This window comes from Malania oleifera, chromosome 4 (genome assembly GCF_029873635.1).
Source record: "Malania oleifera isolate guangnan ecotype guangnan chromosome 4, ASM2987363v1, whole genome shotgun sequence".
Classification (NCBI taxonomy): Eukaryota; Viridiplantae; Streptophyta; class Magnoliopsida; order Santalales; family Ximeniaceae; genus Malania; species Malania oleifera.
The window spans coordinates 89,743,191-89,763,209 of NC_080420.1; the positions used below are offsets into that span (position 1 = coordinate 89,743,191).

The following is a 20,019-nucleotide window of genomic DNA, read 5'->3' on the forward strand; positions in this document are numbered from 1 at the left end:
CCGAAAGTTGGTTTTTTATAAATTCAAAACCGAAACCGAAATACCGAACCGAAGTTTCAAATGGTTTAGTTTCGGTCCAGTTCTCAGTTTTTTGATAAATTTTATACACCCGTACATGACTTATTGATGGTGAAGCTTTGGGGTTTTGGGAAGAATGAAAGGGGAAGGATCTTTTGGGACTCTGCAGTTTTTACAACTCTGTGGTTGCTTTGGCTCGAAAGGAATGCTTGAATCTTCAAAGATAAGAAGATTTATCCAAAATTGCTTTGGGAGAAAATTTTATATATATATATATATATATATATATATTTTGCTTCTCGTTTGGCACATTCTTTTGGGGTTTTTGGAGGTATCTCGTTGTTTGATATCCCAAGGGATTGGAAGGCAGCTTTGATGTAATTTTTTAGTTTGTTTTCTTTTTTGCTTTCTGTCTTGCATTCCTTCCGGGAGAATTTCTTATCCTCATTCGATTGTGATTATTTCTTCTCATTAATAGATTTGTTTTGTTGTAAAAAAAATTATTTGGTATATTTGATGAAAGCTGGGTTTGCCCCTCCACATTGAAGGCTTTTTGTACCAAGTTTAGGGGATTTGGCAGGGGAAAGGAGAGGAAAGCTTTGTGGCAGTGCACTGTTATGGCTATTATTTTTCGTTTGGTTGGAGAGGAATGCTAGAATCTTCTGGCAGTGTGGTTATTTAGTCATTTAGCATTATTATCATTATATGTTAAGAGTTATGTTAATAAATGTGAGTTAGTAAGGGTATTGTACAATTATGGTCATTGCTATTGTACTTGACATATATTATAAATAGAGGGAGAGACCTATGATTGATGTTAGGTCATCCATTTTACCCAATTATTCAACATGGTATCCGAGCAAGATCCGACCTAAACCCTAATTGCATGACCGCTGCTAAATCAAACCCTAAACATCATAATACCACGCAACCTGCTGCAGTAGAAGGGTCATCAGCATCAACAAAGTTCAGGAACAGCTTCAGCAGTTGCTGGAAAAAAGTTGCAGTCGCCGGAAGAATCCTGGTTGCTGTTGTCCTCTTCAACACCTCTAGAAATACCTCATATTTTGCAAAACTAACCACGTAGCAAGCCACAGAACCTGCTGATCTTCCGGCCCTCAGAATTTCATAGACAGAGGATCCTCCACACGCCCCCACACAACAGCAGAAAGCTGGCAGTGCTGAACCCACGTGATGGCGCGTGAGACATTTTTGGGCAGGCATTTTGCTCTGATTTCCTGCCCAGTGTGTTGAATCCTTCCTCACACCGCAATATCTGTCATCTTTTTTGTCCAAAGGTATCGCCTTTTTTAGTTGTTCATGTGCGGGATTCTGGCAATGATTGCTTTCTAATGCCTGAAGCTTTTGGTCAATAATTATAGAGTTCATTGAGTTCTGAAACAGTGATATTGCTGGGTTCTTGATTCAGTTTTTATCTTTCTCGTTCATTGTGTGCTTGTGGTTTGCTCCGGTTGTCAAACATTGTGTGTTGGGATGGTGTCCAGGAATTCCAGGAGGGTGTTGTTTGCTGTGTACTTCAGATGTTCTACTGTATAGAGGCTGTTTGGTATTGTTACAGCTGCATGTTGGTTTTTTGGGAATGTGTTTTAAGTCTCTTCAAGCAGGGGCAGCATTTATACATTGATATTTTAGGGTTGTGGCTGTACTATGTCCAGTTGTTTAAGTCTCTTGGAGCAGTGGCAGCATTTATACATTGATTTTGTAAGGTTGTGGCAGGGCTATGTCTATTTCTTGGTGACTTGTTCATGGTTGAATCAATGGTTCACTCGTTTGTGCTTGGTTTGGTTGGTCTTAAAATTCACTTGTGGTTGTTTCGGTTGGTCCAAAAGTTCACTTTTGGAATCCCCAGAGCATTTGGTTCGCTGTGTATTTTTGATTTGCTTCTGTATTGAGATTGTTGTGTGTTTTGGGATGGTGTCCTCAATTCCCAAAAGTGTGTTTCCATTGTCAGACATTTGTTTAGGTGAACAGCATACTATAACTATCTCGGAGGAAGAGTATTCAAGGTTCCTACAGTATCAAACATCCCAACAAGCATCTCATCACATTGCATCTTTTGCTCAGAAGGGTAATCCTATAGTTTGTATGTCATTTGGTATTTCTCCCACTGGTCCTTGGATTATTGGTTCTGCTGCTATTGACCATGTGATAGGTGTAACCAATTTCTTTTTCACCCTCCAATATCCTAAAAATCTATTACAAATTACCCTTGCTAATGTGTCCACAACTACAGTTAAAGGGATAAAGACAGTAAATCCTACTCCCTCCATCACTCTTTTTTCTGTTTTGTACATTCCTAAGTCCCATTTCATTCTTATGTCAATTAGTAAGCTTATGAAGACACTAAATTGTTTTGTAACTGTTGGCCTCTCAAGGCTTAGAATCTTGTTTTGATGATAACAAAGCAAAGGAACTTAACATATTTGGTTAAGTGACGATGTTTCAGGTAACTCTTAAGTATCAAGATCAAGTGACTCATGTGATCAATATTAAAGTGCTTGACAAAGTCTATTAAAGGCTCGAACTTAATGCTATAAGATCTTATGAAGTTAAAGACTATTGAAGCTTAAAGTCAAGTCAAACATGAAGGAAGTCAAAGCAAATACGTGAAGACACTAAGAGCAAAGCAAATACATGAAGACTTAGCGCTTAGAAAGTTATTGTCTTTTAAGAAGTCTCATGTAAGTACTTCAAACAATCTCAATATGGATGCATGAAGTTCTTAGGTTAATTAATTGGACCTAGATACCTTTTAAAATACTTGGAAAATATTTTTATAAGGTCAAAAGTTATTTCAAGAGGGTTCAAATTATTTTTGGAACGAAAAACACCAAAACAAGATTCTCCAAATTCATTTCTTTTTTCTATATCTGCATTGATGTGCAATTTTCTCTATCAGTGGTTTCCTATCTTCAAAAATGGTCAACATGAAAGTTGTAGGATTTTTTCTTAGCTTTCTTTTGATACCAAGATCGTCTTATTTGGAGTTTTATAGTGAAAGTTATACCCAAAATACTGAAGGGTGGTTGAAGCTGACAGCATCAGGCAACTGACCTGTTCTAGTCAGGCGACTATACTTTTTATGCTGAAATAAATTGGGAACACAGAATAGGCCTAGTCTACTGACCCATGAGTCCAGGCAACTGACCCCATTTTGACTTTGAAATTTCCCTGGATTTTAAAAGATCAGGCGACTGACTCCGATAGTCCAGTCGACTGAACTTCGTAATGGTCAAATTTAAATAGCGAGGAAAAGTTTCCAAAAAAGATTGTTTGGCTCCCAAACTTTATGAAAGCTTGGGAAACACTCAAAGTAACTTGGGGAATACGAAAATTAACCTTTTTCCATCTATAAATACATGTTAAATCAAAGGATTAAAGACACCAATACCTACAATCAGCATTCAAGCTTAATATTTTCAACTCTTCAAAAGCTATCTTGCTAAAACTCTTGCTGAAGTGTCTATTGAGAATTTTCTGATTAAGACCTATGGTTCTTTGCGGTTCTGCTGAGTTTCTCAATCTAAGAAAGAACTCCGGTGATAAATTCTTGAGCTTCATATTTCTATATTGTCATTTGATTGAAGTATATTGGTTTTAACTTGTACTAATTTGCTCTTTTGAGAGTGCTTTTTGTACACAAGAATTGTTCTTGTTTCTCTTGTTGTTTTTGACGGTTCAGGATTGTTGAATCGTTGGATTGCTGAGCGTGGGGTATCAATTGGAGAGGAGGGCTCCATCCTACTTGAAGGAGTGTGTAAACTGGTTGCTCCGCCCGGTTAAGGGAGCGGTATAGTGAAATCCTTGGGTGGTTTGCGTAAGGCGAGGGCGTAGGCGGGTATAGCCGAACCTCGTAAAATCTCGGTGTCTTTCTCTTCCCTAAATCTCTTTAATTTTATGCATATATAAATTGCTTGGATATTTACTTAATTGCTAGAAATTAAATAATCATTGAGAATTGCGGAAACCTTGATTAAAGAAAGTATGTTGATTGTGGAAATTTTGATTATAGGAAGTACGTTGACAAACATCAAAAGTTCATTAAACATACTTAAACTCAACTAACTTGTTTGATATCAAAGTTTGAATTTGTGGAAGCTTGTTGAGATTTTATTTTGTTTCATATTGTGAAATCAAGCTTACCTTGTTGATTGGATTGACATATTCAAAAGCTAAATTGAGTTCTAATTTTGAATATCATAGTTGAAAGGAATTTTGCCAAAGATGTCATTGTTCATAGCTGAGAAAATATATTGATTCTGAAACTTGGATATGTATTGAAATATTGGATTCAAATACTGAAGTGCTGAAACTGAGTTTAATAAATCATCCTATTGAAACAAAATTACAAGGTCACTTAAAGATAATTTTCTGAAATTAATATTGTTCTTGATATATAAATCTGATCTGGAATTGTTATTCATTGAAGCACTAACAGTTGTATAAGCAACATCATCTTTTGTTGGTTAATATAAATAAAGTCGTTGATAAGAATTAAGTTGTTGATTGGAGAGTGTGATTATAATCAACCTAAGTTGAAGAAGGGTTATACTTAAAGAATTTGAAAAGAAATTTTAAAATCCCAATTCACCCCCCCTCTTGGGAGTACACCTTACTTCTTAGTAACCTTCTTTCCTGATTCTATCATTATCCAGGATCCAAAGATGAGGAAGACAATTGGTACAGGACATGAGGCTCGTGGACTATCTACTTTGAGTCGCTCACTTCTCCCATTGCCTGCACAGCTGCTGCTACACCACTTCAAATCCATTGTCGCCTTGGCCATCTGTCCTTGGACAAATCAAAACAACTAGTTGTTACCTTGAGTTTTGTGTCTGGTCTTGAGTGTGAGTCTTTTCAGTTGGCAAAACATCATTGTGTTCCCTTTGCTTCTTGAGTTAACAAACCATTATGATGTTTGGGGTCTGAGTCGTGTCACGTCAAAATTGGGATTTCGGTACTTTGTTACATTTGTTGATGACTATTCTAGGCTGACTTGGTTGTATTTAATGAAAGATTATTCTGAGTTGTTTAATATATTTTGTGCCTCATGTTCTCAAATAAAGGCTCAATTCGATATGCTAATCAAGATATTATGTAGTAATAAGGCTAAGGAGTACTTCAGTGCCCAATTCAATACCTATATGACTAATTCTTGTATGATCCATCACTCTTCTTGTGCCCACACTCCACAACAAAAATGGAGTTGCAGAATGGAAAAACAAACATATTCTCGAAGTCACTTGCATCCTGTTGTTTCAAATGAATGTTCCCAAAGTTTTTTGGAGTGATGTCATGCTCACCGCTTGCTCTCTTAGTAATAAAATGCCATCCTTTATCCTTGATGGTAAAATCCCATGTTTGGTTATCTACCCTAAGGCTCCTTTGTTCTTCGTTCCTCCTATATTTGGTTGTGTGTCTTTTGTCCATTAGTTAACTCCAAGAACGGATAAGTTGGATCCTCGCACTATCAAATGCATTTTTCTAGGGTATTCCTATACTCAAAAGGGATATTGATGTTATAGCCCTACTTTACATCTATTCTTTGTCTTTGCTGATGTCACCTTTTTTGAGTCTACACCATATTACTTTGATTCCTTGAGTTTTGTTGATCTTAATGAGTACCTTCCTCTACCTTGTCTTCTAGATCCTAACCTAATATTTGTGCCCAATCCTCCAACATCTTCATCCAGCTTAAGTTCTTCTTGTCGCTTGGATTATCCCAATTTGCAGGTATACACAGGTGACTCAAGGGAGGAGAGCCTCCTTTAGCTTCAACTTCTATGCCTTTAGTTACCTTGTAAAATGATCTTATTTCCCAAGATGTTGATCTGCCCATTACAATTTGAAAAGGTAAACATTGTCGTACCCAACATCCAATCTCTAATTTTGTTTATTATGATTTTTTATCACCTTCATATTACTGTTTTGTTTGTACTTTGTCTTCTGTTGCTTTACTAAAATATTTTTTTGAAGCCCTGTCCCATTCTGGGTGGTGGAATGCAATGATAGAAGAAATGCGTGTTGTACAGAATGATACTTAGGACTTAGCACATCTTCCTCTTGATAAGTCTGTGGTTGGTTGTTGTTGGTTGTACATTGTGAAGGTTAATCGAGATGGTTCCTTATTTCGATTGAAGGCTCGCCTTGTTGCTAAGGGATATACTCAGGTGTATGGCTTGGACAATTTAGACATGTTCTCCCTTGTAGCCAAACTCGCCTTAGTACGTTGATTCATCTCCTTAGCCACCACCTATATTTGGACTCTGCATCAGTTGGACGTGAAGAATGCTTTCCTACATGGTGATCTTCAAGACGAGGTCTATATGGATTGGTTGCTCAGGAGGAGTCAAAATTAGTGTGTCGGCTCAAGAAGTCACTGTATGGTTTAAACCAGTCTCCAAGGGCATGGTTTGGTCACTTTAGTACTGTAGTACTTGAGTTTAGCCTTCAACGGTGTGCAGTAGATTCTTATGTATTTTATTGCGATACTCCATCCGGAAGGAGTCTACTTAGTGTATGTGGATGATGTTGTGATTAATAGTTATGATGATCAAGGTATTCAAAGCTTAAAGCATTTCCTGCAGACTAAGTTTTAGACAAAGGATTTTGGACCATTGGAGTACTTTTTGGGTATAAAAGTATTGAGATCTTTTATAGGAAGGGTTGTTGGGATCTAAACCTATTGATACACCCATGGATCCCAATAGTAAGTTACTACTAGATATGGGTGATTTGTTGCCTAACCCAAGATGGTACCAAAGACTTGCTGGAAAGTTGAATTGTCATACAGTCACTCATCCAAATAGATCCTTTGCAACAAGTGTTGTGAGTCAATTTCTTGATTCCCTGAGAACAAGTCACTGGGATGCAATGATTTGCATTTTGAGATATCTCAAAGGGGCACTAAGGAGAGGTCTCTTATATCGGGTCCACACTTATATTTAGGGATATAGAGATGCAGATTGGGCTGGGCTGCCTTTTGACTGAAGATCCACAACCGACTACTATATCTTTGTCGGTGATAATTTGGTGTCTTGGAAAAAAGTAAGAAACAAACTGTGGTGGCCAAGTTAAGTGCCGAGTCAGAGTATAGGGCTATGACGCACACTACATGTGAACTTGTTTGGTTGAAGAACATGTTGAAAGAACTAGGTTTTCCACATTCTTAGCCTATGGAGTTAATGTGTGATAATCGAGCTGCTATCCATATTGCCTCCAACCTCCTCAACTCGGTCTTCCATGAGCATATAATGCACATTGAAGTTAATTGCCACTTTATTCGGGTGAAGCTTGTACAAAAGCTCATTACAACCACTTAGGTGAAGTCTAAGTTTCAACGTGCTGATTTATTCACTAAAGCCTTGGGAGGTGTTCGTGTGAAATTCATTTGTAACAAGCTAGGAGCATATGATATATATGCTCTAGCTTGAGGGGGAGTGTTAGTGATTATTTAGTCATCTAGCATTATTATTATTATGTGTTAAGAGTTGCGTTAATTTTTGTGAGTTAGTCATTGGAATTGTACTTGACATATATTATAAATAAATGGAGATACCTTTCATTGATGTTAGGTCTTCCATTATACCCAATTATTCAACATCTTCAAAGGTGTGGCTACTACTAACAATTTGCTTTGGAGTAGAGTGGTTTATCTTGCATCTTTGTTGGTGTCAGCAAGTGGATTTTTTTGTCGTGTTCTTTTGGAAGACCTGTAGTGGGATTGGTTGGCTCTGTTTCATTGAGTTGTTTTCCATTTTTGTTGTGATCTTGTCAGTGTCTTTAAAGGCGTAAATGAGGCGCGCCTTGAGGTGCTTTAGGGAAAAAATGCAGCAAGTCGTAAGTTAAAAGGCGCAAGTCCACAAAAGCGTACGCCTCAGGAGAGAAGGCATACGCATCAGGCAAAAAACCTCGCCTTTTTATGCCTCAGCATCCAGGCGTACACCTTTCGGTATCCCTGGCCAGAACCCAGAACGCAGCCTCTGCTTTTTCTCGAAGCCTCAACGAAGCCTTTTCTAACTCCGACGAAGCTCGAAGAAGCTTCTGCTCTCTCTTCAAAGCCTCCATTCTTCTCCTCTCTCAACGATTCCTCTCAACGAAGCCTCCAGTCTTCTCCGGCAGGTCGGCAAAGCTTCCATAGCTTTCCTCCAGCTCCTCCTCCCTCTCCGACGACTTGACAAAGCTTCTGTAGCTTTCCTCTAGCGCCTTCTCCCTCTTTGACGATTCCTCCAAGCTGTCGTGGACCCTTTAATTTGATCTGCCTCTATTTATTTAGTTTTATATTCTTAGAAATTAGTGGATGACTTTAATTTGGATTTTTCTATTCTTTTGGATGATGCTTTAATTTAGCTTTTTTTTTTTATATAATTTTTTATTCTTTTGGTAATGTGGCTCATGTTTATTTTTTAACATGTATTATTTGTGTTTTTTTTTTTAATCTAAAATTGGCTTATATGATTTTAAAAATTATTTTTTATATTTTTTTCTCCATTATTTTAAAATTTCTCTCATTTTTTTACTATATATAAATTGAATTTATTTATTTATTATTTAAAAAAATACAGTCCCAAAATGCTTATGCCTCAACGCCTTGAGGCTTATGCCTCACCTCAAGGAGGGTAAAACGCCTCGCCTTACGCGTTCACCTTTTAAAACACTAGATCTTGTAATTATTATTATTTTTTTTACCTTTTTCTTTTTTGATGTATGCTTTTCTCTCTCATACACTTCTTTGTTTATTTTAAAAGAAAAAGAGCATAGCATGATTTTAGTTTGGATTCTTCTTTGGATGATGTTCCTTATGTGTACGAGATCCATATATTGGATGTCAAAGAGGTTCCCATCCTCTTTTTTGATGGAATTAATCTTGATGCAACTTGTGGGCAGGCTTAGAGAGTAAGATAATGTTACTGAAGGGGATGGTATTTTTCCTCTTCCCCCCTCTCTCTTTTAATAGCAAAAGATGAGATTTCATAAATAAGAGAAGAATTTATGAAGAAGAGAATATGACATCTCCTTTCAAAACCCTGGAAAAACCTGAAAAAAGAAACTGAAGGAAAATACTAGGGAATATCAAAGCAAAAGGTTCCTCCATTGTTGCTAAACTTTTGAAAAACTAACTCCTTTAAAGAGTCCTCTTTCCCTTTCTCTATAGCAGAGGGTATATGGTAGGGATAAAGATGCTTAAGATCTTTTGGATAAAATGGGTTTGATATTGACTGCTCTTATATGTTTGAAATAAGATTGTGTGGCGGTAAGAGTAAGAAGAAAAGGGGTGAGAAAGAAGTGAAAATTTTAAGTTCTCTATAGACTATGAAGTGAAGGGTCCTAATAAGGTTTTTTAAAGGAGTTGTCTTAATCTTTTGGTTTCTTTCTTTTCTTTTCCTGTTTAACCTTGTGTCTCCTTGTCCTCTTTTAGTATGTACTTTCTTTCTTTCTCTTTTTAAAATTTCTTTTGCTACAAATAAAGTTATGTTTCAAACTAAAGATTTTGGTTAACTGAGACACTTCTTGGGCATTGAGGTAGCTAGATTTTAATGTATTTCTCTCTTAGACAAAATATGTTCTTGACCAACCATCTTAAACAAGAACATTGGGGTCAAAGCCTGTAGCTATTCCCTTGAGTCTAAGCACAGAACTTGTAGCTGATGAGGTTGAATTGCTGTCTGATGTTGGACAATGTAGAAGATTGTTTGTTTGTTGAAAAACTAAGTCACGTTACAATTACTTGACCACATACTTTGGTTGCAGTTAGTAGATAAAAATGGCGTCACCGGGCTCCCTGCTTTTCAAGGGCAGGGAGAGGTCATCTCAGTGTACGTTGCCTTACCCCTGCTTTTATGCAGAGAGACTGTTTCCTTGGATTCGAACTTGTGACCAATTGGTCACAGGAGCAACCTTACCATTGATCCAACTTCGGTTGCAGTTAGTGTGGTTAGTCAATTCTTGATGCTAATGCCACCCAGACCAGTCATCAGGATGTAGTTGGTTGGATTTTGTGTTATTTCAAGAGTTCATCATGTGGTTTGCTTTGTGGAAATCATGGTCATTTTCATTTTGAGGGTTATGCTGATATAAATTGGGATGTGTCTTTCTATGATAGAAGAACCATCACCAGGTATTGTGTTTGTTATAGTTAGCTTGGTGTCATGGAAGAGAAAGAAAATAACTGTTATTTCCAGATTGAGTGCAGAGTCCGAATATGATGTGTAAGTTGATTTGGTTGAAACTCATGATAGAAGAACTTGGTTTTAAGCAGCCACAACCTGTGAATTTTATTTTTCTGATAATTGGTCAGCTGGTTATTTTGCATTTAATCTGATATTCCATGAGCATATCAAGCATATTAAGGTTGACTATCATTCGAGTGAAATTTCTAAAGAATGCGATCTGTACTATTTTAGTAAGATTACAGGATCAATTAGCTGATTTGCTTATCGAACTTTTGAGATGTTGTAGAGTAATGCTCTAGCTTGAGAGGGGGTATCAAGCGAGTGAAAGGCATAGTGTCATTTGTATACATCTTGTTTAATATAAAAGAAACAGGAACTGGCCTGCTGTGTTTTCTGGTTCCCTCCTCTCTCTCTCTCTCTCTCCATTCAGAAATGTCCTCTATTTCTTCATATCTTCTACCATGTAACACACTTATGTATTTTTGTTGCATTATTAAACTATATTTCATTCACATATGTTTGGATGTAAAAAAATTGTGAACAATCTAAAAATCTGGCGAACCATCAGGCTATGGAATGAAAAAAGATATTCTGTTAATGCTCTAAAATCCTTATTTTCTTGAAATGGGGGATTAAACACGATTTGCAATAACATGTCTGGCTTAAAATGTCAGTGAAAGCTGAAAATACACATTTATGGGTTTTAAAAAAAAAAAATTTCATGTTAGCTAGAAAAGTTTATTTTAGTTTTGTTGCTGGTTTAATGTTCGATCATTTTTCCTACTTCAAGAATACTTATTGACTCTTGATTCCTTTGTTATGTCATCAAATTGAGTTTTCCCATTCAGAATGTCTCTAGAGGAACTAATAGACTGCAAGCATCCAAATGCGTGGATAGACTTTGAAAAGGGGCTGATTAATGAGGTAAACCTGTAAATGTTTTGAAAGAGTAATATTTGTTTGGGTTTTAGGGCCAGTTTTGCTCCTTTGTGGCCAATGAAAAGTAGCTGATGGAAATTTTTTGTAAGATTGTTCCTTTGCTAATTAAAACTGAAAACAAAAACATTGTTTTGGGACTGGAAATTTAATTGCAAAGCAGGTAATAAAACGTAGAAATAGTCACCCAGTGTTTGGTTGAAAGTGTCATATTTTACCAAAACTGAAGTTCCAAAGAAAAAGCTGCCTAAAGAAAGGGACAGCTTCTTTTTGAAGAAGTTACAGAACTTGTCCCAAGTGTCTCATGTACAAGTTTCCCTATAAAAAAGGAGACTTAACCCCAAGAAAGTTTGGCTAGACTAGTCCTTAATACTTGCTCCATATGTGAACTTTAGTTAGTATGAATGCATATGTTGTTTTAGGTAGTAACACCTATTTATTGTTAGGCTTTCTGTAATCTGTAGTATCATTAATAACTTCATGCTTACGGGAGCTTGGCATCCCCTCGATGGAGCAACTCCCTTGACGAAGCCTCTTTTCGATCTTCTCTGGCTAGACTACTCCTTTGACTCCGTTGCGTCTTCTCTCTAGCAGGTCATGATTCCTATCTTCCCTCTTTCTCTCTCCGATGTGCTGATTGGTGTATTTGAGAATCCCTCCCTCCTGTCAAGTCTCAACTGGATTGACCGAATGAAAATGGCTCGCATAAGATCCCTCTCCTTCTTCCTCTCTTTCTCTCTCTCGCAAAATAGCCCTTGCACTCCCTCATGCATTCGAAGTAATAAATTCTTGTGGAAGCCAATGTTAAATTGATTCAATTTTCCTTCCATCTGCAAATTGGCAAGGTGGGGGAGTTTCTGTCCTTACTATATTGGTTGAGAACAGTGTGTCTCGCAACAGGTGGGTTAGATTTTCCAAAGAGGCTGTGGTTTGGTTTACCGGTGGGTTGTCTGTTTTCACTCGTTTGCAAAGGGGCTTTGGATCTGTTCGAATGGGTATCATGAAGCTCTGGATGTCGATTAGATGGACGAAGGTGGTTAAGTATTTGGAGTTAGAATTGGGGTGGAAAGAGAAGAGCTTCTCAGTTTTCATTCTTGGGGGTGGAAAAGGTGATGGGTGGCAAAGCTTCACAAGCATCTTCTGCGAGATGATCAGGGGTTTTTGTGAGGAAACTGGGAGTGTAGCACACAGTTCTTCACGACACAGATCTTGGAGTCAGGTGGTGGTTGAAGGCAAGAATTGTCAAGATGTTGGCTGAGGTAGTCAAGTTCAATCTGAAAATAGGTCTGAAGGCGGGGGAACAAGGGGTGTGTCATTGATGTGGAGATGCGATGTAGTTGGTTGAACATGGGGTCATGGCAAATCAGCCAGATTCAATCAACTAGTGTGAGAAGGAAGCTAGGGTTTCGAATGGTGCAGAGATGATTTCAGAGGTGGCTAAGGCAGCATTGGGGAAGTGGCCATGAAGGGAATTGGGCCGGGATCCTTGCTCCTTATTCTGGACTTGGCTCAACTAATTGAAAAAGCAGATATTCCTTTATTGATTAAATTGGGACAGTTAGTTGAATAAGCCCAATGTTTAGGAAAGGCTGATTTGCCCTTCTGCTTGGATCCAAAGGGCGGCTCTCCTCATATGGGTTTCCTGCATAAGGCTGATTTGGGTGGTAACCAGATCCATGATTCTGTAATCGGGACCAAGTACTGCCATGTTGGTTCCGAAAAATGGGCAGGCCCGAACTGCTGTTCCTACATAAACGAATAAAGGGAAGGGGGAAGCTACTCCATTTGGTGAAGGAACTTTTATTCAGCCTCCAGTTATTAGAAATATTATTCAGCCTCCAGTTATTGGAAATTTGAATCATATTGATCAAGAGTTGGAGGAAGTTTAGGATGCTAGAAATTTAGATTCAAATCAAGATTGTGGAGATAGAAGTGTGTCTACTTCTGAAAATGTATTAGAAGGCAATGTGGAAAGAGTAAAAAAGAAGTGAGACCCGGGGAGAAATGTGATGATCGTCATCTTTATTAAGAAGTGAGACCTGGGGAGAAATGTGATGATCGTCATCTTTATTCTAATACATTTGAAGGTAATAAGGTTTACACTTGTTTAAAGGCGGCTTGTTTTGGTGCTGAAATGAAGAAGATATTTGAAGGAAAAAGAGAAAATTCAGGTGAATCAACATCAAAATTATTAAGGAAAGATTGTAATGGAGAATTCAGTATTGTGGAGTCCCTCGTGCTGAGAAGAATGTTGGATGTAGGAATGAGACTACTAAACGTGAGGTGGTAAAGAAATGGGAGGATTTTTCATACTCAGAAAGTGATGATAACAGTGATATTGACTGTGGTGGGGGGTTGTTAGAAGAATGTTGGATGTAGGAATGAGACTACTAAATGTGAGGTGGTAAAGAAATGGGAGGATTTTTCATACTCAGAAAGTGATGATAACAGTGATATTGACTGTGGTGGGGGTTTGTTGGATGAGATTTTAGAACAATACAAATACGTTTCTGAATCCTATGATGACATAGGGGATTTATCTTATGTCCATATCCCCCCTGCTGGAAGGTTTGAAGGAAGTTTCTATTTTTGATAATGATGGGTTGGTGAATAAGTTTCAGTGTGGGGATAGAATTTTGCCTATGGAGGAGATTTCGAAGGAGGATTTGGAAGCTCAAAATCTTCTGGATAAAATGGATTTTTAAAGTCGAGTGATATTGGAGGAAAAATGAAGTGCGTTCAGATTGTGACAAAAGTCAAAAGGAAATTAGAAAATTTGAAGAATTCGGTAAATTATGTTGGAAAGGGGTTGAAAAGGGGGTTTCTTGGTTAATTTTGTTTCGTTCTACTTGGGGATCTTGTGTTTTTTGTTTTGCTTATTCATTTTGTGGGTGTTATTATTTGGTGGATTACTTGTCCCCACACATTGTACCTGCTCTTCTTTCTATCTATTGTACATTCTTTTGTCATAAAAAAAAGAAATGAATGCATATGTTGAATCATTGTGTAGGAATTAAATAAATGGGAAAACTCTTCATTCTCTGCCATCATTGATGCCTCTGGGGTGAACTTCATCATTGAATGCACTTCACCTTAAATCCAGAATCTTTTCATTTTGACATCATGTTTTGCCTGCAATGTTGTCCAGAGTTCAAGCACTTCCTCATGGAACCATTTCCCCTTAAAACCCAGAATCATACCCATTCAACCTCATCTTAAACCCATAGCTGGCATTCATCCAAACCTTATCTTCATCCATACCCAGAATCCTGAAGATTTTCTAATCCTCTTTGATCCTTAACCTCATTGAAGTTCATCCTTTAGCTCTCAAGGGAAACATTAATCAGGATGAAGAATCTCCTTTGTGCAAGAGGGAGACCAATATTAAGGAAGATGTCTCCAGGTTACGAAGAGAATAAATTGCAGTCTTTTCATCATCTCTCTTTCAGAGGAGAGGCAATGGTTGTTGAGGGGCTGCATTTCTTTCTCTTCTCAAAAACAGGGAGCTCATTGGTGAAGACTTTGAGGGCATCCAATAATTTTGTCATTTTACGATTGAGAGCAAACATTTCTGGATGTTTTACATTGATGGAGAAAATATACCAGTCAAGGGGGGCAAGGAAGATATTAAGACGGAGGCTGAGGATACTGTAGGGGCTTCAGAATCAGAAAAAAGGATGTGTTTATCCCAATCAGAGAGGTATTGTTACAGATGATTTGCTGAGTCAAGAAGAATTTAGCCAAACTCTTTGGTGATCAATTGCCTAGTTCATCTATCTTCTGACAATTTCAGTGTTCCTAATTCTGTTCCAAATTTGGTGACAACGGATCTTTGAAATAACCAACCAGAGGCCTAGCAGGTAAATAATGCAATTTCTGAATGCATTCTCCCAACTTTGATATTTTCATACAAATATTGAATCACCTGCATGCCATAAGGAGTTACAAATGAGGGTTCTTTCAAGAGTGTAAACCTATTAGATAATGAGAGGGATAACTAAGCTATGTAGGATATCTAGATGTGTCAAGTCTGAGGTTAGTGAATCCTAGTGGAGAAAGAGTCATGTTGAAGGTAGAGGAACTTGGGGAAAGGAAAAAAGGTGAAGAAATTGATGGGGAATTGGATAGGTTAGCATAATGAGAGGGATAACTAAGCTATGTAGGATATCTAGATGTGTCAAGTCTGAGGTTAGTGAATCCTAGTGGAGAAAGAGTCATGTTGAAGGTAGAGGAACTTGGGGAAAGGAAAAAAGGTGAAGAAATTGATGGGGAATTGGATAGGTTAGCATCTTGGGTTAGCTACAAAGAGATAGGTCCTTCCGGGTTAGTAGTAGTGCCAATTGAGGCTTATTTCTTGAAATGTCCAGGGGTTGGGGGGAGGTGGCAAGAGGAAAGGGGTGGAGTTGTTTAATAAGATTAATCTTGTTTCTTGTTTCTTGTTTTTGTAAGAGACTAAGTTTGGAGAAGTAGATGGTTTTTTGATCAAGAGCATTTGGGACTCTAGGAGTAGCCGTGGGGTGTTTCTCCCTTGTTCTAGTACACGCAGGGGACAAATTGTTGTGTCAGACCTGAGGGTAGCTTCTATTAGGTATTGTTTAGTGGGGGTCTTTCTTTATGTTAATTTTGCTGAAGCTTAGGCGGTTTGGGGAGTGTTGGTTTATGTTGGTTGGTCTGTGGAGCAACTGTCTTCCTTGTAGTGTTTTTTATTTTTATTTTTTTAATTTTTTTTTTCATGAGTTAGTGTTTTGGTCTTTGTCTTGGGACAAATTAGAAGGGTCAAGGGTTACTAGAAGAGGTTTGACTTCTTTATTTGAAACTGCAGGCTTGAGGGATAAATTGGGGCTTTCAGCTTCACTCTGGCTGATCCTATTTTGCTAAATGTAGACCTCCTTTTTTGTTCCTAAATTTTCTGAGTATTTTCCATGCCCTGTTCTATGAAGTAGCCCTTTCTATTATTTCTCGAAAACTCTCAACTCTTAAAGCCACATGTTTAGACATAATAGTAGGTCTCAATCCCCTTTCAAACTCCCAAATTTTCAATTCCTTAATGTTGATTAGTTCTAGTCCAAGTTGTGATAGTTCAACGAATTTGCTTTTATATTCATGGTAAGTTGGGTGTAGCTCCTATAGAAGGTAAGATAAGGGAGGGACGACTCAGATGGTATGGACATTTACAACGTATGCCACATAGTGCGCCAGTGATGAAGAGTGAGTTAGTTACTGTGGGGGCCAGTAGAAGAGGTAGGGGTAGACCTAAAATAATTTGGAAGGAGACAGTGAGTAAGAATTTAATAGCCCTGAATCTGTTAAAAGAAATGGTCCATGATCGTATAAATTGGCGGGAAATGATTCATATAGCCGACCCCACCTAGTGGGACTTAAGGCTTGGTTCATGATTATTTTGCTTAGCTGGCTGATTGTTTTGAGCCATCATATCTATAGCTTGATTAATACTCCATAAGGCAGTATAAGTCCCAGCTAAACTCTCAGATTCTCTTAAAACATTCTTTTACGAATTGTCACCTTGTTCTGGTGGGGGGGGGGGGGGAGATGTAAAACCACCCCTTTGTCTCATTCTCCTTGAGAAAAAAATGTCAAAATGTTTTCATGCAATCATGAATATTGCGATAGATATGTAATCATTAACAATCCTAACTAAGCAATAGCACCAGCCATATACATTTGTACTTACATGTATGCTAAAATCCACCTAACATATGCTAGAAATAACTTCACCACATACAAGTTGAAGGATTCAACCAAATGCTACTCAAATTGATATCTATCTTGTTCTCCCTTTCTTTGAATAAGGCCCAAAATAACTAAAGCTCTCATACCACTTTGTCACATCCCTATTCTTGGTAGTTGGTACGTGACCAAACGTGACCCCATCCAAAATTTCGATGGAGGCACCAAGCCTAGGGAAGAATTAGTTTTGCAAAAACCATTATTTGAATACAGGTAAGAACTAAGAAGCTAGTCAAGAGAGTGTATTTGTTAAAATCAACATACAACAACAAAACAACAACAACAACAGCAACAAGCAGCCTTTAGTCCCACTAGGTGGGGTTGGCTACATGAATCCTTTTCCACCAATTCACCCAATCGAGAGCGTTTTTTTCTATTAGATTAATGGCTAGAAAATCCTTCCTCGCTACCTAATATCGAGTTATTTTAGGCCTACCCTTACCCATACCCCTTTTTATGCCAGAAATAATAACTAACTCACTCCTCCTTATAGGTGATCTACTAGGCTTAAGAGTTTCAAATGCCCAAACCAGCTAAGCTGCCCCTCCCTTATCTTGTCTTTGATCGGTGATATGCCTAAATTACTACGATGATCATTTTTCACTTTATTTTTAGTGTTATACTACTCACACCTTAACATTTGCATTTCAGCAACTTTTACTTTTTGTATATGTTGTTTCTTAAATGGCCAACATTCTGAACCATAAAGTATTGCCGACCTTATAGCTGTATTATAAAACTTTCCTTTTAATTTTAAGGGTATTCTATGATCACAAAACACACTTGACGCTCTCCTCCATTTTACTCTAACCTGTAATTGTATGTACTACATCGTGTTTAATTTCTCCTTCCATTTGCATAATAGATCCAAGATATTTAAATATATTAGTGCTATTAATCTCCTGATTATCAAGTTTAATCTTCTAACCACTACTACTCCTTTACATTACTGAAATTACATTTCCTGTATTGTGTTTTATTACTACTTATCCTAAACCCTTTAGACTCTAATGTGGCTTTCCAAAGTTCTAGCTTAGATTCCACTTAGCTCCTACTATCATCAATCAACACGATATCATTAGCAAACAAAATACACTGAGGGATTTCATTTTGGATATTCCTAGTAAGTTAATCAATCACTAAAGTAAAAAGATAAGGACTCAAAGTAGAACCTTAATGTACAGCTATTGTGATTGGAAAATATCTAGATTCCCTTCTTACAATCCTAAAGGTAGTCACTACTCTATCATAGATATCCTTAATGACCTCAACATATCTACTGCATACCCTTTTCTTTTCTAAGATCTACCAAAGAACTTCCCTAGGTACTTTATTATGCTTTCTCTAAAACCATATGCAAGTTCCTCTTATTTTTCCTAAAATTTTCAATTAAACTTCTTAGAAGATAGATGACTTCTATTGTTGATCTCCTAGGCATTAAACCAATTGATTTTTTGAAATTCTTATTTCTAGTCTTATTCTATGTTCAATGACCCTTTCCCATAATTTCATCGTATGACTCATACTCTTAATTCCACGATAGTTATTACATTTTTGAATATCACCCTTGTTTTTGTATAAAGGTACTAATGTAGTTTTCCTCCATTCTGCTGGCATTTTCTTGGTTTTTATAATAATATTGAATAGATTAGTTAACCAAATAATTTTTTTATCCCTAAACATTTCCAAACTTCAGTTGGTATTTTATTTGGTCTTATAGATTTCCCGTTTTTCATTTTTTTTAATGCCATCTTAAATTCAAGTACTCTAATTTTGCGAATAAATCTCTTATTTGTAGTCTTCTCGTAATTTATCACTTCTAAGTTCAATCTTTCATTTTGGTTTTAATTAAATAACTTATCAAAGTATCTTTTCCACCTCTCTTTTATCTCTTCTTCCCTAGTTAAGATATTATCATTCTCGCCCTTTATACATTTCACATCACCGAAATCTTTGCATTTTCTTTCTCTAATTCTAGCAAGTTTATAAATATCTTTTTCCCTTTTTGTATCTAGTCTAGTATATAAAGTATCATAAGCTCTATGTTTAGCTTCACTAATAGTTTTATTTTATTTTTTTTTTCATTTTTTCTTGCCTCTTTATATTTTTCAATATTTTCTATATTTTTACAATTTTTTCCGTATTTTATACCAGTTTCTTTTTGTCTTACGGCTTTTTGGACTCCTTGATCCCACCACCAACTTTCCTAACTATCTGAGAAAGTAAAAGGCTATCCTGTCTGGCCTTTAATGTCCTTATTAGAGTGGCCCACACCTTTGTGTGGGACCAATGCCTTTTTGTAGGATTCACCCATATGATAGTACCCTCAGGGTGGCTTTGATACCAATTGTCATAGATTGAACACTTCACTCCTTGCGAAGTGTCGTGCGATACTAGTTATAATACTCTTGTGTAATTAGTTAGCTGAAAATATACCTTGATTTCACTACAATAGCACATTCACAACTATCGAATACAAAGTAAGCGAAAATGGTAAGCAATCATGAAAGCAAATGAGAGTCACATGGTAAACTGTAAGGCAATGAATTCATTATTAACAACTTTGTAGGAAATGTGTATTTAGCGAGGGAGGCAAGTAGGCTAAATATGTTGACAAAAGTCTATAAGTTTTATAATGATTGATGAACACTCACCCGTCCCTAAGGAACTTTCTACACTATTCTAGATCTGACACTATGAAACACTAAACTGACTAGGGAGTCGTACTCCCATTTTACACACAGGCATTTTCTTACTCAAAAGAATAAAAACTACACTACTATTACAAGATGGTTACCCATCCTATGTACAAGGACAAGTGGCCATATGCAAGCATAAAGCCTTGGGCAAGATTGGCTCGTGACATCGGAGGATGACATAGAGCGTCGACATAAGAAAGATGCTAAACGACTGTCCTAGATTTGACACAACTTTTAACATTCCTTAAGCCACACCCTGCCCCTAATTTCTCCTCATCTCTCCCCTTCCAGTCGATACAAATCTCATAGCTCGTTGGAAATTCCACTATCATTTCGCTTTCCTTCCTTCTGGTATCCTAACAAAATAATTTCAACCTCTTTCTTTGATTTCTTCTAGGAGAAAAGTAATTACCCCCATTGTTGGA

General features: G+C 37.2%; 1 protein-coding gene across 2 annotated transcripts in view; it reads left to right on the plus strand.

The window, feature by feature from the left end:
- LOC131154315 (flavin mononucleotide hydrolase 1, chloroplatic) overlaps positions 1-20,019 on the plus strand; it is an 85,206-nt gene that overhangs the window by 7,473 nt on the left and 57,714 nt on the right. The window contains exons 2-3 of one of the 2 annotated variants that reach the window (XM_058107008.1): positions 3,722-3,903; positions 11,060-11,135. In XM_058107008.1, coding sequence (XP_057962991.1) covers positions 11,061-11,135 — 75 coding nt within the window. In that variant the 5' untranslated portion in view covers positions 3,722-3,903; position 11,060. The remainder of the gene's footprint in view (positions 1-3,721; positions 3,904-11,059; positions 11,136-20,019) is intronic. The other variant, XM_058107007.1, reaches the window with a different exon arrangement.